At 39.6% G+C, this 17,653-nt stretch overlaps 1 protein-coding gene and 1 long non-coding RNA gene across 2 annotated transcripts in view; one reads left to right on the forward strand and one right to left on the reverse strand.

Annotated features, from left to right (window-relative positions):
* Positions 1-7,593: 7,593 nt before the first annotated feature.
* Positions 7,594-17,653, forward strand: part of wscd1b (WSC domain containing 1b) — a 14,996-nt gene continuing 4,936 nt past the window's right edge. Inside the window, exons 1-4 of the mRNA XM_008332223.3 lie at positions 7,594-7,781; positions 9,214-9,838; positions 15,774-15,888; positions 16,940-17,124. Of these exons, the coding sequence (XP_008330445.1) occupies positions 9,448-9,838; positions 15,774-15,888; positions 16,940-17,124 (691 nt within the window). The 5' untranslated portion in view covers positions 7,594-7,781; positions 9,214-9,447. The remainder of the gene's footprint in view (positions 7,782-9,213; positions 9,839-15,773; positions 15,889-16,939; positions 17,125-17,653) is intronic.
* The window catches only part of LOC103394789 (uncharacterized), a 14,046-nt gene continuing 13,360 nt past the window's right edge, over positions 16,968-17,653 (reverse strand). The window contains exon 3 of the long non-coding RNA XR_523198.3: positions 16,968-17,105. This is a non-coding gene — a long non-coding RNA (uncharacterized LOC103394789). The remainder of the gene's footprint in view (positions 17,106-17,653) is intronic.

Genomic DNA, 17,653 nt, shown 5'->3' on the forward strand with positions numbered 1-17,653 from the left:
TGGTTATTTTTTTGTCCAGAAATTGCGTAAACAAATATGACAGCTCATAGCCTCCAAGCTGTGCTGTGATTGTCATTCAGCCCACAGTTTAGTTGGCATAGATGCAGTTTGATGATTACATTTGATGATTAAGCTGGCAACAAAAGTTACATTTTATGTGCTTCCCTCATGTGAGCTATATACTTCTGGGCTCTTTCAGTTACAGTTGGGTTTGGCTGTAATCCTATTCCTTTATTCCTAATGTTGGAACAAAATATTAGTATTAGTATTAGTATTCATAATAATAAAATCAATTATAACATAACAAATAATAATAATAATAATAATAATAATAATAGCAGTAGTAGCAGTAGTAGCAGTAGTAGTACTGTTGTCATCTATCTGTTGTCATGAGATGATACCAAAAGGGTATCACACGGAGCAGATAGATTCAGAGCAATATGTAAAATTATCATTTCAGACACCAACATTTGGTTCATACAGGCCATGAGAATGACTGTCCAGGATATATCACTAACAAATGGACACCTAAACAAAGAGAGTGAACCACTCATCTGCCACTTTGACCTGTGTGGTGTGGCCAAAGTCTGCGGTAAGTTTCCTGTGTTTGTTCTTTTTTCTGCAGTGGATGTTCAAAGGCTGAGACTTGTGGTTGGTCAAGCACATCAATACCATGACTTCATCCCTGGATCAATACTGCACAGACTCTGCCTTCAAATGACTTCACTCCAGTGCAAGACTACACGGCTGACAGCTGGGATATTTGAAACAGTGTAAGCTGACCTTTGTCTTTATATTAATCTCCATACGAGTCACAAGGAAAAAAAAAAACAGGTTACTTCAAATACTTTTAAATAAATACCTTTAGATTATTTAAAAAGGGCAGAGAATGTAATTCGGCATCAAGCGTCATGCCATGTAGATGTTTACTGACATGCAGTATGTCTATGCAATAAGGAACAGTAAGCAACTCCATTCCAAAGAAGTGCTGGTCTATAAGGCTGTATACGCTAAATAAAAAACTGAGTACTTTCATTCCAACCCAAACCCAACAAACCTCAGGGTATCACTGGGAAAATTCTTCCCCCAAACCCTCACTTACTATATTTTCAAGTATGCATTAGCTTTTGATTTTGATCCTTGGACTAATTCTGGACCATATTATCTGTGTTTTGAATTGATGCAATAACAATATAAGGATATTTGCAAAACCTTCAGAAGAATCATGACAGTGAAGGTTGAAATCTCCCGTAGATAGTGACTGTGTGAAGAGCAACTAACCTCTAAAAGAACTTGGGAGTTACAGAAAAATAAAGAAACGGACATGTACTACGCAACATTAGCAAAATTAAAAGGTGACAGAGAATAATATTCCAGTATAAGTCAATGGTTGCTTACAGACAGTTGGAAGTGTCTCTATTTTATCTGAAGTGATCTAGGAGCATTTCATCTGACAGGAGATGGAGCTTTCCTGTCTAGACTGCTGACTGAGACCCTCACCATCCTGTCACTGTGGCCTGAGGGTAAGTCAGACTTAAGGGGCAGAAGTGAAGGCTTGACCATTTGATCAATGTCAATGTCCATCAGAAGTCCCACCTTGCTCTCCCACTAACACACCCACATGGTGTCCAAAAAAAAAAAAAAAGTAAAAAAGTGTAAGGTGATATGAATGAGGACACTGTGAAGGGAAAAGCAATAAAAGCAAATGGGCAGACTGGCATGGATTCACTCTGTGTCCTTTCTCTGTGGAAGTTTGCTTTGATAAAGTTCTGCAAAGAGGGCACTTTACACTCGGCCTGAAGTATTATAGTGGAACCACCACTTGACAAATCCAAGGTAAGTGAAGTGTATCCAGGCTAAATGTGATTGTAACATATACCATGATGACGAATATGAGACAAGGTTAAATCCAAGTGCAGCTCACAATATATATTCAAAACAAAGAAAGACGACCATGCCTTTAAGAGTCAATGGAAGAGCTAAAGCCAATCACAGGGCCGGTACTGGAGACAACCTTGACTTTGGATATGTGAAGTCAATATGTGAAAGGAGGAGTGAAGAGCCACAAATAGATGAATAGATGAAGATAAAGAGTTATTCAGAAGTAGATGAACATTTAACTTGTCATCTTTTGAATGGGCATTTCTACACCATATATTGTAAAATAGATAGATAGATAGTCAGACAGATAGAATGATAGACAGACAGACAGACAGACAGATGGAATAAGTGTATCCTACTTATTTTTAATTTGAACTAATCCAAATGATGGAATTATTAACTTAAGTCAAATTTATTCACAAAATATAATTACCTCAATAGACTAAACATTAAATCTCACATTTATACAGTCACCATTATTATATGGGTTTATAGAGAATAAACCATGCATACCGGAGCAGAATATGTTGAACAAGTTTTACAGAAAAAAAAGTCTCTAAATGACTAAGTATTTTGGCATTAGTTTGGAGAAATCAAACTTTTTTTCAACAGAAAGAAATCTCCAGCAGATCCAGACTTAGTGTTCAACCTTCTGCCTCTACATTATTAGTATGCAAAATCTCTCACAATCTCTTGGCCATTGTGTCAATCAGCTTGACAGCTGTACACTAACTTACTGCCCTAGGCTGAGAGGCTGGGAGTTGAGATATTATGTATTTTAAATATGAGCTACTTCGGTGAAACAAAAACTCTTTCTTGCAGTATTTTTGAACGAAACCTGCACTGACTGTGTGTAAAAGCAAAGATTAAGTGGACGGATGGTGGAAATACTAAATGTACCGTGCACACTACTGTGTACAGTGTATGTGTTAAAGTATGTTTTAAGAAGGTTGTATCAAAATTAACAGATTATTGGATTAATCTGTTAATTTTAACAGCACTTATTATTAGTAATGTAGTATTGAGATAAAAGTGTGAGTAAGTAAGGTCAATTCACCACAATCATGTCTTCATATGTGGCCCAGATATAGACTGGACAACCGTCCATTCGTGAACCCCACCCTCACCCCATGGCTGCTGGGAGTTGCTCCAACTCCCCCGCACCCCTGAAAAGGATCATAGTTTGGAAGAGAAATAAATGAAATTGGAGTTTTACTACAAGAGGAGCTGTCAAGGTGGTTCAGGGACCACGCTTTCTTAGATCCTAACCTTGGGCCATATTTTTGACAACAGTAATAGACTCGCACCAGTCCAGGGTCAAACCTTGGACAGAAAAAGCCCTCAAAATCCCACATCTATACCAGAATGTAGAGGAGTGAACATAAATGACAAAAAGAGTTGTTCGTGTATAATAACAAAACGCTATTTAGCAAATTACTTTAAAAAATGTTAGATGTTTCACACATTAAAACCCTGGAGAACATACAGTATTAGCACAACACAAATATAGAAAAATTCTATTTTACATGTATTGATACTTGGCCTTCAGTTTGCAAGTTGTGGAGAAGGTTTCTGGAAATAGTATTTAGCTGAGAAAAGTAGAACAAGGCCAGCTGCTAATAAGGCAAAAATAATAAAAATGAAAATAATATATGTGTGTGTGTGTGTGTGTGTGTCTGTGTGTTTCTGACCATTAGAATATGAATTGTCTACAGTTGTACACTATGTGTTAACATAGGTTTTAATAAGGTTTTGCCAAAACGTTGTGAAAGAAATTGACACATGGTGACTGCTGGATTCAAACCTGCAACCTTCTGGATACAAGTCTGCTTCCTGCAGCACCAGGCCAACACCACATATAAACTGTATCTAGACGTGTATTGCAGATCACTTTGTTTCAAAAAAGACCTGAAAAATTATTTTTTGTTTTCCCCCACATTCTAAAAATACAAAACTCAAACTCAACTAGAGCTGAATAATAAAACCACTGCGGCTTTGATCCGTGCAGCAAAAGGTATTTGATTCCCAAAGGAATTCAGCAGTTTGTTCTAACTGGAAATATTTGTACATGCATGACCACTCAAAACACGAGGCAGAGGAGACTTCGCTTCTGTCGTTTCACCAGCAGCTCAGGTAAAGAAAACCACTGACAGGATTCCGCTTTCTGCCCTCTCATTACTCACACCACCGTATTGTTAGCAAGCCAGTGGCAATGACGTGTCACTGGTCAACACGTGTCACTAACTGTAACCATGGTAATGCCAGAGTCTGTAATCTGCTACTATAGAAACATGGCACCTACAGCACAGTAGCCACAAAAAATAAATTTAAAAAAGTGCACCTTTCATCTCGTGTTTTTTGAAAAATTATTTGTGTCTTTTTTTACCACTTGTGTTATAATTTGCTGCTTCACAATTTATTAAAATGTGAACAGCACGGAGGATTGCAAGAGGCCTTCGTGAGAACGCGGGACAGATGTACAGTAGGGAGCCGAAGCATTCTGTGATTAAAGGCTATTCTGTAAGTAGAATTGTATTATACTGGGAGCCAATAAAGTGATTTAAGAAGTGAATTAATGTGTCAGTATGGGTACAGTGGGTTGTGGAAAATCTGTAGGCCTTCTGTTGTTTGTTTACAGTAATCGGTCTGAGCAGTGAAGAGTGCCAAAAAAGTTAGTTGGAGTTGTATTTTTTGTATTTATTTATTTTGGGATCAGATCATTGTTTATTCGATTTATCTTAACCAGGAAGTCTTTTCACATTCAAGTATTTTTATAGTTTTTTGTTTTGTTTTTCGGTTTATTCAAATTTCTGGTTAACTGATAATTATTGAAATATACAAGAAATTAAAAATAAAATAAAAAATAATAACAAAAATAACATGTTTTAGAAGTTTGTTTTCCAACAAGACAGTTAAGGCCACTATGTGTTGGATGAATAAAGAGGGTTGCCAGGAGATGTTCATCATAAATTGGGAAATTATATAACGTGTGTAGATTATCTGCTCTAATAACCACTGAAGGTTATTTTTCCTCACCTGACTTTGCTTTTTATGTGAGGCATCTGGCCCATATTGATGTTATGATACCGCAGAATTAAAAGAAATGGTCCAAGAATTGATCCTGGTGGAACTCCTTAGCAAGTTGTCATTAACGCTAATGTAAAACAGCAGAATAGGAAAGTTATATCAATCATTGGCAGTGACAGTGCCAGCTCAAGCTCTAAATACAATAATTCGACTATGAATATACCACATACTGTTATTACTATTATTTCTACTGGGATAACAAGGTGCTGTTTAAAGGAAATGAAAACAGGTCTGCTGAGAGCCTGTCTGAACAGAACAGAGGAATTTATGTCAAAAAAAGGAAGAATCTGTTATATTAAGCTGAAAAAGGCTCCATATCACAAAAATGGGGAAAATAGAAAAAAAAAACAATCTATAATAAAAACTGTAACAATGAAATGGAATGCACTGACACGTCTCCAGTCCAGAGACAGAGACAAGTTCTTACATTCCCTCACTCACTGAAGAGAGGGTGAGTTGAAGATATGCAGTTCCAAAGTCTGCCTGTGCACAGTCCATATACACCTTCCCATATATTCACACATGAGTGATAACCCAGACTTTGCCAAGTCTGTAGTGTAATTCCTGCATGAATAAAGAGCAAAGGCAGCTCTGGTCTTTTAGGAAGTTTATTTCTGTGCCTCCAGGCAGTTTCACAGCACAGCCAAGCAGAGCCGAGCAAATGAAATGTGCAACTAAGCACAGAAGGGAAAAGCAAAATTTTTATGCACGTAAGGTGACTAACACATTATCAGCACCGTGGGTGACAACAGCATCCATCTTATCCTGAACTGTCCTTGGACACGGACACCTTGCCATTTGTTGAAACAACTCAGTCACAGCAAATTACAATTTATGACGAACAAGCTTCGCTCCGTTACTCAGTCCACCCATTTCTGTCTCCTTTATTTTTCTTTATGTTATTTACTTTCTGTATTTCATTATTCCTGATGTAGTACTATAGTTACTCTCTGCTCTACACAATTTTCTTCATCTAGTTCAGGAACAGCACTGAGTGGACACTGGATGACAGCATAACTGGCTTTGGTTTAGTGTCTCCCAGGGTAGTATCAGAGAATCACATGCACAAACTTTATGGATAAAGGAAGACAATAGTATCTTCATTATGGGATTAAATACTTTTTTTAAATAAGATTTTACACATGACTCCTTTCACGGAGCAGCAGGTGGCTCGTGTTTGTGCGTTCCCATCTGTGATCAACTCACGACATCCTTGAGTCTAAGACTGATGGAAGCAAATAAGCATTTAAGGTTGGAAAGTCTAGGATGACTACATCTGTCTGTCTCATATCCCTTCTGTTCTGTGTTAGACACACACACACCCTCTATTTTTCACTAACATTTAATCACCCACATGGTTGAAATTGTCTTCAAAACAATACGTAAAGACATTTCTTTACTTAGATCTTCCAGACTCCATTAAGGGGTTAAATAACAGACTAGATTTAAACTTGAAATTAAAATCTAGATCAGATTAACGTTAATAACTCCTTACTCAGTTACAATAATTGCTTCACTCTCAAATCCACCACTGCGCTGCTTCTATTTGCTCTGTAAAGATCTGTTCACGGTGCTGTGAAAGTGGTTTTGCCCATATTGGCCACTTCATAAGGTACAGCCAATAAACAACCTAAAGCATTATGGATATGTTGAAATATTCGGGATGTCTACCAAATTGTCACGATGTGAATGATCCAAATATATTGATATATATATTGATTGTCTTTAAAGCAAAAGTACCGGAACTTTGTACACGATCCCATCAAGGTAACATTAATCCCAGAAACCACAACGTTCACCAATCATGGACTGATTCACCGAGAGTGAAAAATGACTGCACAACATAAAGAGGAAAATCAGACAAATGTAAGAATTCACTGGTTCACTGTGCAACGATGAAGCCAATCACAGCAGGCAGCAATTATTAACACTCACATTCATACCTGTGTTCAATTAAGACTGAACATTTAAATTAATATATTCTTGCATGTTAATTTTGTTGGACTGAGGGAGTAAACCGGACTACTTGAAGATAACCCATTACATCCTGGGAGAACAGGTAAACGAGTCACCAAGTCACCATCAGTCACCATCAGGGGTCGAGTCCCAATGACCTTGCTGTAAGGCAAGGGCACTGAACATGACTGCACCTTGTGAACCACTAAAGACCATTGAAGAGCTTTAATCTTTATAAAGCAAACTAATGATAGTAAGAATGTAAACAGGAGTTCACTTCTCTCAAACTTCTCACGTCAGTCCACGTTTAAATAATATATTCAGGATGGTCAGTGGAAGAACATTTTATCACCTCTGAGACCAGATAAAAAATGTAATTTTAAGTTAAAGTACCTTTAGAAATGGTAGCATATAGTTTTAGTTATAAATAATGATACTGATGTAATGAAGAGTGTGTGTGTGTGTGTGTGTGTGTGTGTGTGTGTGGTAATCTGCCCTTCATTAAGATGCAGTGGAGAGGAATAGAGTGGTGGACAGCGTTCTCCTGTCTGCTCTGTGGAGGAGCTGTGACGTGTTTAGATCACCAATGCAAATAAGACTGAAGACCCACCACCGCTACATCCTCTCTCCCACTAACACACACACACTTACACTGTGCTAGGGGGGGGGGGGTGGGGAGAGAGAGAGAGAGAGCGCTTATATAACCACAGCTCTTGGTGAAAAGCTTAGGAGCTGCAGGGACGTTTTGCCGGACATTAGGCGGAGGAATCAGCGCAGACACTCGGTCCTATTAACCCGAGGAGGAGCCGTGATGGCACAGAGACGGGGACGCTGTGCGCGGCGCTCCGCTGCTGAAGGTAAAAAAGAACAACCTCCTCCTGCTCCTCGGTCTCCACTCCTCTACTGTACTCGGTAGAGGAGAACCACCGAGGGGGTTAAAATGAAAGATGTCAGCTTTCTCAAAGAGCTGACGCGTGTTTGTATTCGCTGTTCGTGGCTTCGACCTCGTCATCGGTCACCGCGCAGATCCACAGCACCAGTCTCATCACTGGACATTTTAGTTCGTTTGTGCGTAAAAATGTTTGGAGTTGGTCATAACTTGGTCACTCGGACTGGATTGGGGACTGTGGGTTCGTGCAAACTGTTGCTGTGGGGAGCACCACAGTAATCTGAGTTGATTTTCTTAACGGGCAGAGTGTCACAATGTGGGGCCTGATGAAAGTAGAGCTGAAGGGCACGAGTGCGTGTGTGTGTGTGCGTTCATGTGTGTGTGTGACGGCCACCAACACTGCTGATGACTAGATGTGAGTGCATCTCTAAAATAACTACATATACGTGATGCTGCATTGGAGTTTGTAGGAACCGAACCAGTGGAACCAGCAGCATCTGAGACGGAGGATAACTGGTCAAATACATAGACAGGAGCAGGACAGAGCTGCACTTTTAACAGCCTCCTGTTTATCTATCTCTGATCCGTCCCTCCACGGATGATTCTCCACACTGCTATGATAATTTCAATTTCATAAGCAGCCCAATTTAAATCTCCAGATATTTCATTTTAATCTGACCATGTCATTTCAGTGTAATGACAGAGATTTAGGCTGTGAAGCTGGCAGATACTGCTAGTTTTAAATTAAATATCATCCGAAAATGCAATGAAATTAGCCCAGAATTCTCCTCTCTGCACTGTTAGAATAAAATAAAAAAAACTCTCTTTTTCTGTCATCTACAGGCAGAAAGTCATTTCATTTATTGATTTAAAAAAGGGGGTCCACACAGTGAATAAGTGGTGAGTGGTCTGGCCTTACAGCAAGAAGATCACCACTTCACTCCCCCTCTGGTAACTGGTGGTCTTCCTGTATACGAGTTTGCATGTACTGTCGGTGTGTGGGTTTTTCTCTGGTTTCCTCTGCCAGTCCAAAACCATGGAGGATTAGGTTAATTGGACACAATGAATTGTCCACATTCTAAATTGCCCGCCCCCTCACTCTAAAAAAAGGATTAAGTGATGGAGAATCGCAGGCATTGCTGAACACAACTCCAGGCAAAGTTTAGAATTAAAACAAATGGCACAGATAAAAGCAGTGAAGCAGTGAAGCAGAACGCGTAAAGGATTCATTGTGAGATGCTGCAAGACGGAAAACACAAGCCCATATGTTAAAGTGAACGGCGCAGTCACTACAGCTCGAGCAATTTCAGTTCAACCCTGTTATTCAGATTCTGCAAACTCAGAGAACTGTTGTCCTTTAAATTCAAACAACCCTGTCTTTCTCTACTTCTGTTTCTTAGCTTTTCCTCTGGGATTGTTTTGCAGCCAGTGACCACAGTCTGGACATTGTTTCCTCCTCTGTTCTTCAACCACAACCTTCTGGCTACTAATGTTTGTCTGCTGGCTATGAAGAATGAAGAAACAGGATCGACATGTTTGGCAGACGCTGCCAGACTCAGTGTCAAGTTTAAGTTTTTGCTTCTGATCCATGAATCTGTCTTTCATTGAGGTGAGGGACAGAAAAGATTGTGGGAATGGTGGCGCCACTCTGTAAGCTGCACTGCCTCCTAAAGCGTGCTCAGATGCTGCTGCTCTGCCTGGGTATAGCCTATCTGATGGCAGGCAGCATTCTGCTGCTACAGCGCTCCAGTGTCAGACTGGCCCAGACAAACCCTGCTGGTCTGCCACCCATGCTGTCCATCGCTGCACCCCCCACTGTTCTCAGGCCTGCGGAACTGGCCACCAGAACACGTTCCAGATGGGCTTCTTTTCAGTCTGCGTCTGGAGGGGCACCCAAAGCAGGGCGACACTGGCCCGCTCCACGAAGCCTCGGGGTTCAACACTTGCACCGGCACTGGTTTCACAATCTTCTGCCAGACAGTCCAGAGCAGAGAGTGTCCATGCACAGAAGCAGCAAACACAAGGGTAAGTAACTTTACACATTATTCACCTATTTCAAATGAGTGAAAGCTGTTTATTTGTATATGTGTCATTTCAAGCTTCTTCACTATGTTTGACCTTTTAAACCTATCAAAGGTCATGTGTCTGTGATGAAAGCCCTGAAGTCTAGACCAGTCCATCAGAACCACTGCTATAACTATAAAGTTTGGGCCATTGTTGATGGTTGTATTTACTCACAACACTTGATGGCGTTGCCCTGACCTCAGCATCCCTGAATCTTTACACTGGTTCACTACATTAGCATTAGCTGCACAACTTTACCGGTCGTGGTGATGTGGACTGTAAACTAATGTGACTCTGAAGCAAAACTTCACCACAAGTCAGCAAAACATTTTAAAAAACACTTTTCCACTATTGGGAGTAGGAACATGTCTTTGCACACCTTTCTGTATACAGTGCCAACTGTCCTCACAAACTGGTATTAGAGAGGACACATTCTCTGTCCATACTGAACTTATGCAGAAGTACAAATCACCAGACACACTTTTCTCAAAGGCTTCCTCTTTAATTGGCTCTCAATGTTTTGCATTTACTCCAATTGGCTTGTGGATTTTATCCTTAATATCTGCCAGTGACATCATCAACAAGCTCTCTCCATGGTAACATGGTAAAAATCAAACCTCTCCTGCTGACTGGGCTGTGTATTGGCAAGAACATGGCAAAGCGATCATGACACAGGGGGCAACGATAGAATATATAGAGATACTCTGCGATACTATAGGCACTGCAATATATTGAGTGTGTTTTAAACAACTTAATTGTAGGAAAACCCAGCATAGTAAACACATAGTTCTGTTAAGTGTTTAACATCAGGTTAAGACTAAAATCAGAACAAAGGGATTCTACATTTGTAATCGCTAGAGAAGAAGTAAAAGCAAAATAAAATAAACCAACTCCATGAATATTTGCATATTAATTGTTAATTCAAAGAAAGCTATTCAGTGCTGTAGAATATAATTACAGTATCGTGTACCAATATACTGCAATATTTCAGTGTACCAATATTTTCTTACACCCCTACTGCAGATCAATTGAAATATCTACCCCTTGTTACTGGATCTCTTTTCCTCATTTCCTCAGGGTTGTGGTCTCATCAGCATCACTGCAGATTTACTAACAGCTTGACAGACTGCAGGCTAACAAAGCACATCCACCACTCTCAATGTAACGTGTGACCACCGTGCCCCACATGTCATCGTTACATTAATTAGTGTCCATGCAAGGGGATAAAAACACTGAAGTGCTAGTTAAATGAACTAAGCACTAATGACCAATTACCACTAACCACAGCCCTGCAGAGAACTGAACCACAGTTGTCTCTTATCTCTGTGTCTTATTCTCTCTACTTCTAAAACCTCTTAGATACAAAACGCAGGTTGTGGTTGTGTGATCTCTTCAAAGAAGCTAATGTGGTTTTCTTATTAATTAAGTGCCTCAGAGGATCAGTAGTCAAGGTAACGTATTGTTACATTAAAGCACAGAGAAGAATTATATTATTAAAAAAAAAACACTGAGCACTGACATCACTCTGCTGTCTGAAACCACACTGTGGAAGGAGATAAGCCACACTGAAATATCTTGGTGACAATATCTTGAGTCTGGGACTGTGGGTTTTTCCCCCCGTAAATAATAAATAAAGAAACAAATATACAACTTTGTTGTTCCACTCTGTGATACATGTTCTTAGCTGGAATGGCCTGCAGGCGAGGTAACACACTCTCGGTGCGGAACCTCAACAGCACACTCACAACTGGTCTGTCTCTACACTCAGCAGTGCAGGACTGTGACCTTAGTACATTTAGAGGTACTTCATTACACATTTATATGACATTTTGCTTTAAGATGCTCAGAATTCTGTCGATAAAGGATGGAGCTCGGTGAACCTCTCCAAACCCAGAGAGGAAGAATTCAGGCAGGGAAATAAAAACAAACACATTTTAAAAGGATTAAAACTATAATATTCCTAATGCGTATTCTTTCCTAGGATGCATCACCATTACTTCAATTCTTCAAGATATCCTTGCAGATGTACTTTGTTGTTTAATGGAACTCGTCAATGACTCTGCCATGTATTGAAATGAATAATACAATGACGTTGTTCTCTGCTGAACATTTGTTCTCACGGTGCATAGAATAACACTGTCCTGTAGAACATTTGTTCTCGCGGTGCATAGAATAACACTGTCCTGTAGGAGCACAGACACAACACAGTCTCTCAGTCTATATGGGCAGGGAAATTCCGACAGGAGAGGAATTCGATTTAATAGCAGCCTCTTGGCACGGAGTCCTGAATTAAAGGATTAAACAAGTCACTGGGTGAGTTGTGTCACATGTTCTGGCTGAGGAACAGAAGGTTTTATAGAATAAAGCTGAGAAACCCAAGAGCAATTAGCAGCACTGTATACTTTTATGACGTGCTTAATGGCAGATGTACTTTTATTCCTTTCTGATCTCACTTGAGATAAAAATAATTGCCAACTGTTGCGATAATCAATTAAAGCTTTACGGCAATTGACATTATTCTGGTTTAGTAATCCATCTCTAGATCCCACTAATTAAAATGTCAGAACGCCTGGTTTGTTTCATTTAATTATCAATCACAGCCCTGTGATAACATTGAAGTTGCCAGGTAACTGGTAGGCAGGACGTCAAATGAACTACAGTGGACTTTCTGTATCAATTCACTTCCAACCGCCTGGATACCAGTCCAATAAGACTGATTTATTTTCATAATAAATTATCTTGGATGCAAGACTAAAACTGCCAAAGACTGTGACTTTATTTATTGTTTAACTAAATAAATAATAAATACTCATTTGTTTTAAAGCTCAGCCTTTTAAAAGAATAAAATTCTACAGAATAATAACTGACATTATATATACTGTACTGCAGTGTGTGGTGTTTTGCAAGTGCAGAGAAGACGGAAAACACGTATATTCCAAGATTGATTTAAAGACATTATCAATCAATATCAGATCTTCCCAATGTAGATTAATATTGATCAGAGAATCAATTATTTTAAAACCCAGCCTTAACATTTCACATATGACCCTCAATGCATGCTGTGTAGGCAAAACTTGTACATATACTGTAGTTGTAAATTTAAAATAATAATAATAATAAAATATATACACTGTATCTAAGCCATCCATCGTTTAAGCATAGAATTAAACAACTTAAGACAATCAGGTTAAAACAATGAAAATTGAATGAATTGGATTTAACTGCATAACGTTTTTGAGTGGCTCTAGATGTAATTATACACTAATGTCACACATGTTTTTTTTAAATGAGACAAAAAAAAGTCAATTCACAACTACTAATCAGTTCACTATTGTGAGACAAAACGTTGATTAAATTCCAGCAGATCCCAGATTTAAGCCTTACACACAACATCTTACATTTAACTGTGTAAGAGCCGAGCTGCCCGCGATGATAAAACTCAGGGCAACAATGTTCCTTAATTAATCCACTGAAATATTTATTAGCTAATGCAAATTGTATATATTGTTACATTACCTGAAATATTTAACCGTTTTTTTCTGAGGAGATAAGCCAGAGTGATATTTTTAGGACTATAGTGGTGTTAATTCATTTGTTTCTTGATCTTTAAACTAGAGTTTGTTACCGATTCTCCTTCAGCACATAGTTATGGCAACAACACATAGCCAGAAACATTCATTTCTGTGAAATTGTGTCTATTGTGGGAATCACTGACTCCTGCAGCTGTAACTGTGAGACATTTTTACATTTTGCATTTACTCATATTTATTTATATGTATCCATTTGGCAGGCACTGGTACTTAAAGCGACTGCTCACATCAGTGTGACGTCACCTGACATGTGAGAACAGTTGATACAGTATGAAGTAATCTACCATGGCAGGAATGAAGCAATGAATAAATAAAAACACAAACTGTATCATGGAGTTAACAAAGAGGTCAGGAGACCCGACTTATGGCTGTGACCATTGTAGTTTATCAGGGAATATGTCTTTGGAAATCCTGGTTACAATTAAAAGTCCATTTGCAAAATTAAAATCTGAAAAAAAAACTTGATATTCAGTGATGACCTTGCACATCCTCCTCCAATAAAATCACTTTATAGGGCGTTTTTAATCTCGTTATACATCTAGAAAATTCGACACCACCTCAGAATGGTTCGGCCTTTCACCACTGACCACTTCCTATGAAACAGACGATCCATATCATGTCCATAACCTGATGTTGAATAAACAGCTCCAGCACAGCCATGATCCTGTGTTTGTGTATAGGACGAGAAGAAAATTCCATACATGATGGAGATCATTTCTATTTTTCTCTCCTTTGCATTTTTGCCTGCAATTCAATAGAGGCGACGCCTCCAGAACGGCCATACGTTCTATAGACTTGACCTCCAGCTGAGCTCGACCCGTAGCTGCCGATGCTCTCCAGCATCAGTCTTGTGAGAACGTGGTGGCTGGTGACTCAGCCTCCTCTCAGCCCAGCAGGCTGGACGGGGTTCAGAGGACAAAGCCGCCTGATTGAATCATGAATTCAATATGGCGATGCCTGACAGAAATTTCACAGACGATTGCTTACTTCCATTTTGTCTGTGAACCTTGATTCCTCATCTTCTCAGTCCTAATGCCTCACATTAAATCCTCTCTATGACCAGCTGGCATCAGTCTGTTTTAAAGCACACACAAAAAAAAAACACCAGCTTGAAAATGTATTCTTAAAAAAATCCCTGAATACAAATACAGACTAGAGATGCCGAAGTAAACCTTTAAAGCACAGAAAAAAGAAGGAAGTCTATCTGCCAAGAGACAAAATCTCTACAACTAAGAATGAGGAGCAATCACTGACGCCTGTAAACTGATCCAATCTGACACAAATGAAGCCAACATTAGAAATAAATGTAAATGCTTTTCTCCAAAGGTTCACAGTAGACTTTTATGTGACAGCTGAGCAGACTTTGATGTGGCAGTGCAGCAGCACTAGGAATCACATTTTTTTTATTAAATCTCAATTGTATCAGTTTAAATTTTGACAGGTAAATTAATTCAAAGAACAACATGGAGTGATGATAAAGATGAAAAGGCTGCAGTGGAATTATTTGAGCACAGTAAATATGTTTATATAGACTCAAAAGTAACAGAATCAGGACTGCGATTATGCACATAAACAAGTCATCACTTCAAAGCCTCAGTAAACTGCTACATCCCATTTGCTAAAGCTAGGTATGCCGATACGTTACATTGGGCAAATGCATGGTTGCTGGGATAAATAAAAAAAAAGAGTACCTAATAAAAATGTGGTTTGAGATATTCCACTTTGATAAAGAAACTGGGATATCCATTGGTTTAATTGTGTCTCACATATACTACTACAAATATGTAGTATTATTATTATCTGGGCCTTATTTTTATGTTGCTGGTCGACATTGTATTTTCCCCTGTTGCCTAGATGCTTATTAGAAATGCAGAAGAGCAATCAGCTGATGTTAAACAATTTACTTCTACATAATTGTATTTTGCATGTTCACTTCTTAATCTTTTTTTATGCTCTTACAAAAGGAGGATTTGTACCAGTTTGCATGATTTTAGATGATGTTTAAATATATATTGAAGTGAGCAATAACTACAATACAACTGGAGTTAAACTATAACAATAAAACCAGACACAGAGCTACACGTTTTGCTCAACAGAACTGGACATTGGCAAAGTCACAAGATAATGTACTGTTAAAACGGAGATGGACCTAACAGTCAAATAGAGTAAAGGACAAAGATCTGCACATGGTAAACTCTTAGTCACTACAATGTGTACTAGTTTTATTTACAGTACATAAGCAGTACGTTTCAGAGGTTTTGGCAACTAAGAAATAGAATTATTTTGTTTTGTCTCACACACTGCAGGAACCTACATCGGCTGCTTTCTGCACAATGCCACTAACCGAGCCCTGGGAGGAACCATGCTTTATGACCTGCGTAAAATGACCAGCTCTCTGTGTCAGGACACTTGCTCAGAAAGGTAATGTGCTCACGACCTGTCTCTGAAGGCACCACAGAAGGCCCGCTGTTTAAGTAAAACCTTGGATCTCCTTCTCCTCCATGAATGCCTCCTCTGTGCGGTGGCAGCGGAGAGCCAGGTGGCTGGGTGACAGTAAAAGATGAGGGGGAGATGAGAAAGAGGAGAGGGAGGAGCAGGGCAGGACAGAGGAGGCTTGATCTGTTGCAGAAGGAGGGAGGGAGGTGGGTGTGTGTCAGAAAGCCTAATGAGCTGACTACAGCAGTCGCTGAATAAATCAGTGGTTAAATATGTGCCTCCCTGTGGCCACGGTGTTATCACGTCTTATTGGGTCAGTGTGAGCTAAGTTAGCAGCATTGACGTGACTCCTCAAACACACGAGGCGATGTGAGCGTGTGCAGGCAGGTGGACCGTGGAGAAAACACTCTGGAGAAAATGACCCACTTGAATAATTCCGTTTCAGACAGCGTGTTAGCGGCAGAGGTGCAGTGTGGTCCCACTGAAGCAGAACAGCTGAGGACAGATGGATGGATTCTGACTGGGAACCGGTGCTCACATCAACAACCCTCTATCACACTCACCTCCATCCCTACCTCCACCTCCTTCCCTTCCACATACAGTAGGAAGCACCAAGAAGTAATGCTTGTTACCTAAGCGTGTCAATTACGACAATGAGAAAAAGTAAAATGCCAAAGCAATTTATAAGGGAGGCTTCAAAGGACGTAGTGAATATAAAAAGGTCAGTTTTGATGAGGTCTCAGAGAGGACGGGGGAGAGAGGGGAAGAGGGCTAAGGCTCTACAGCTTTGATGTGTGGAGTACAGATCAGAGGGTATTGCAGTTTCTGCTCGAAAAAGGCATTACACGGTCAGATGAGTGCAGAAGGAGGATTGACAGACTTTGACAGTACTGCTGAGTCAGCACTGGCAATTCTTAGCTAATTAATAAGTTTGAACTGTTAACTAATGTCCTGTGGCAACGTGTAGCCCGAGGTGATAGCTGCAGGTTATAGTCTGCCCCATCTGTGATAATAGCAAAGTGTCGTTGTGTGTTAGTGGTTACCAGTTTGCAGGCCTGGAGTATGGAGCTGAATGCCACTGCGGGAACCGCATCAGTAGCCCACGGGCTCCGGAGGAGGACTGTAGTCTGGCATGTCGGGTTGAGAGAGGGTCTCCGTGCGGAGGCGTGGGTCGACTCTCCATTTACAAAGTAGAGGAGCAGCTGCCAGGTCACAGAAAATGTAAGTCAACTTCCCCCAGGGAATAGAATAAATGTTGTCTCTCTATTTTCTGTATTTCATGCCGCAATATTGTACTCTGTAAAATGGTAATTTAATATATATTTGCTGAAACACACATATATACAATATATATACAGAAATACATGCTGTAAGAAATGTTCTCCTTCTATTGCCTACAGATATGGAGTGAAAAAAATGTTTCAGAATCACACATTAAAGATGCTAGAATTGCATAACACAGCAGGTGCATAAACAGAAAAATTAAAATCGAATTAATCACAGTTAATTATGATCATAATTAATCACGATTAGACCTGGGGCAAGCCCTGTGTCTTATCTGCAGCCTCCACAAAAAATTCCAGGCATACATGGTATTTTAAGATGGAGATGTATCAATGAAAGAAAAACATATATATATATATATATATATATATATATGAATGAGGTAAAGTTGTAAAAACCAACATCCTTCCACAAAGGCCTGTCCTCAAGGTTGACTGCACCAGCATTGGCTGCAGCACTGCCAACC

The sequence above is a fragment of the Cynoglossus semilaevis genome, chromosome 19 (genome assembly GCF_000523025.1).
Source record: "Cynoglossus semilaevis isolate Cse_v1.0 chromosome 19, Cse_v1.0, whole genome shotgun sequence".
NCBI classification, from domain to species: domain Eukaryota; kingdom Metazoa; phylum Chordata; class Actinopteri; order Pleuronectiformes; family Cynoglossidae; genus Cynoglossus; species Cynoglossus semilaevis.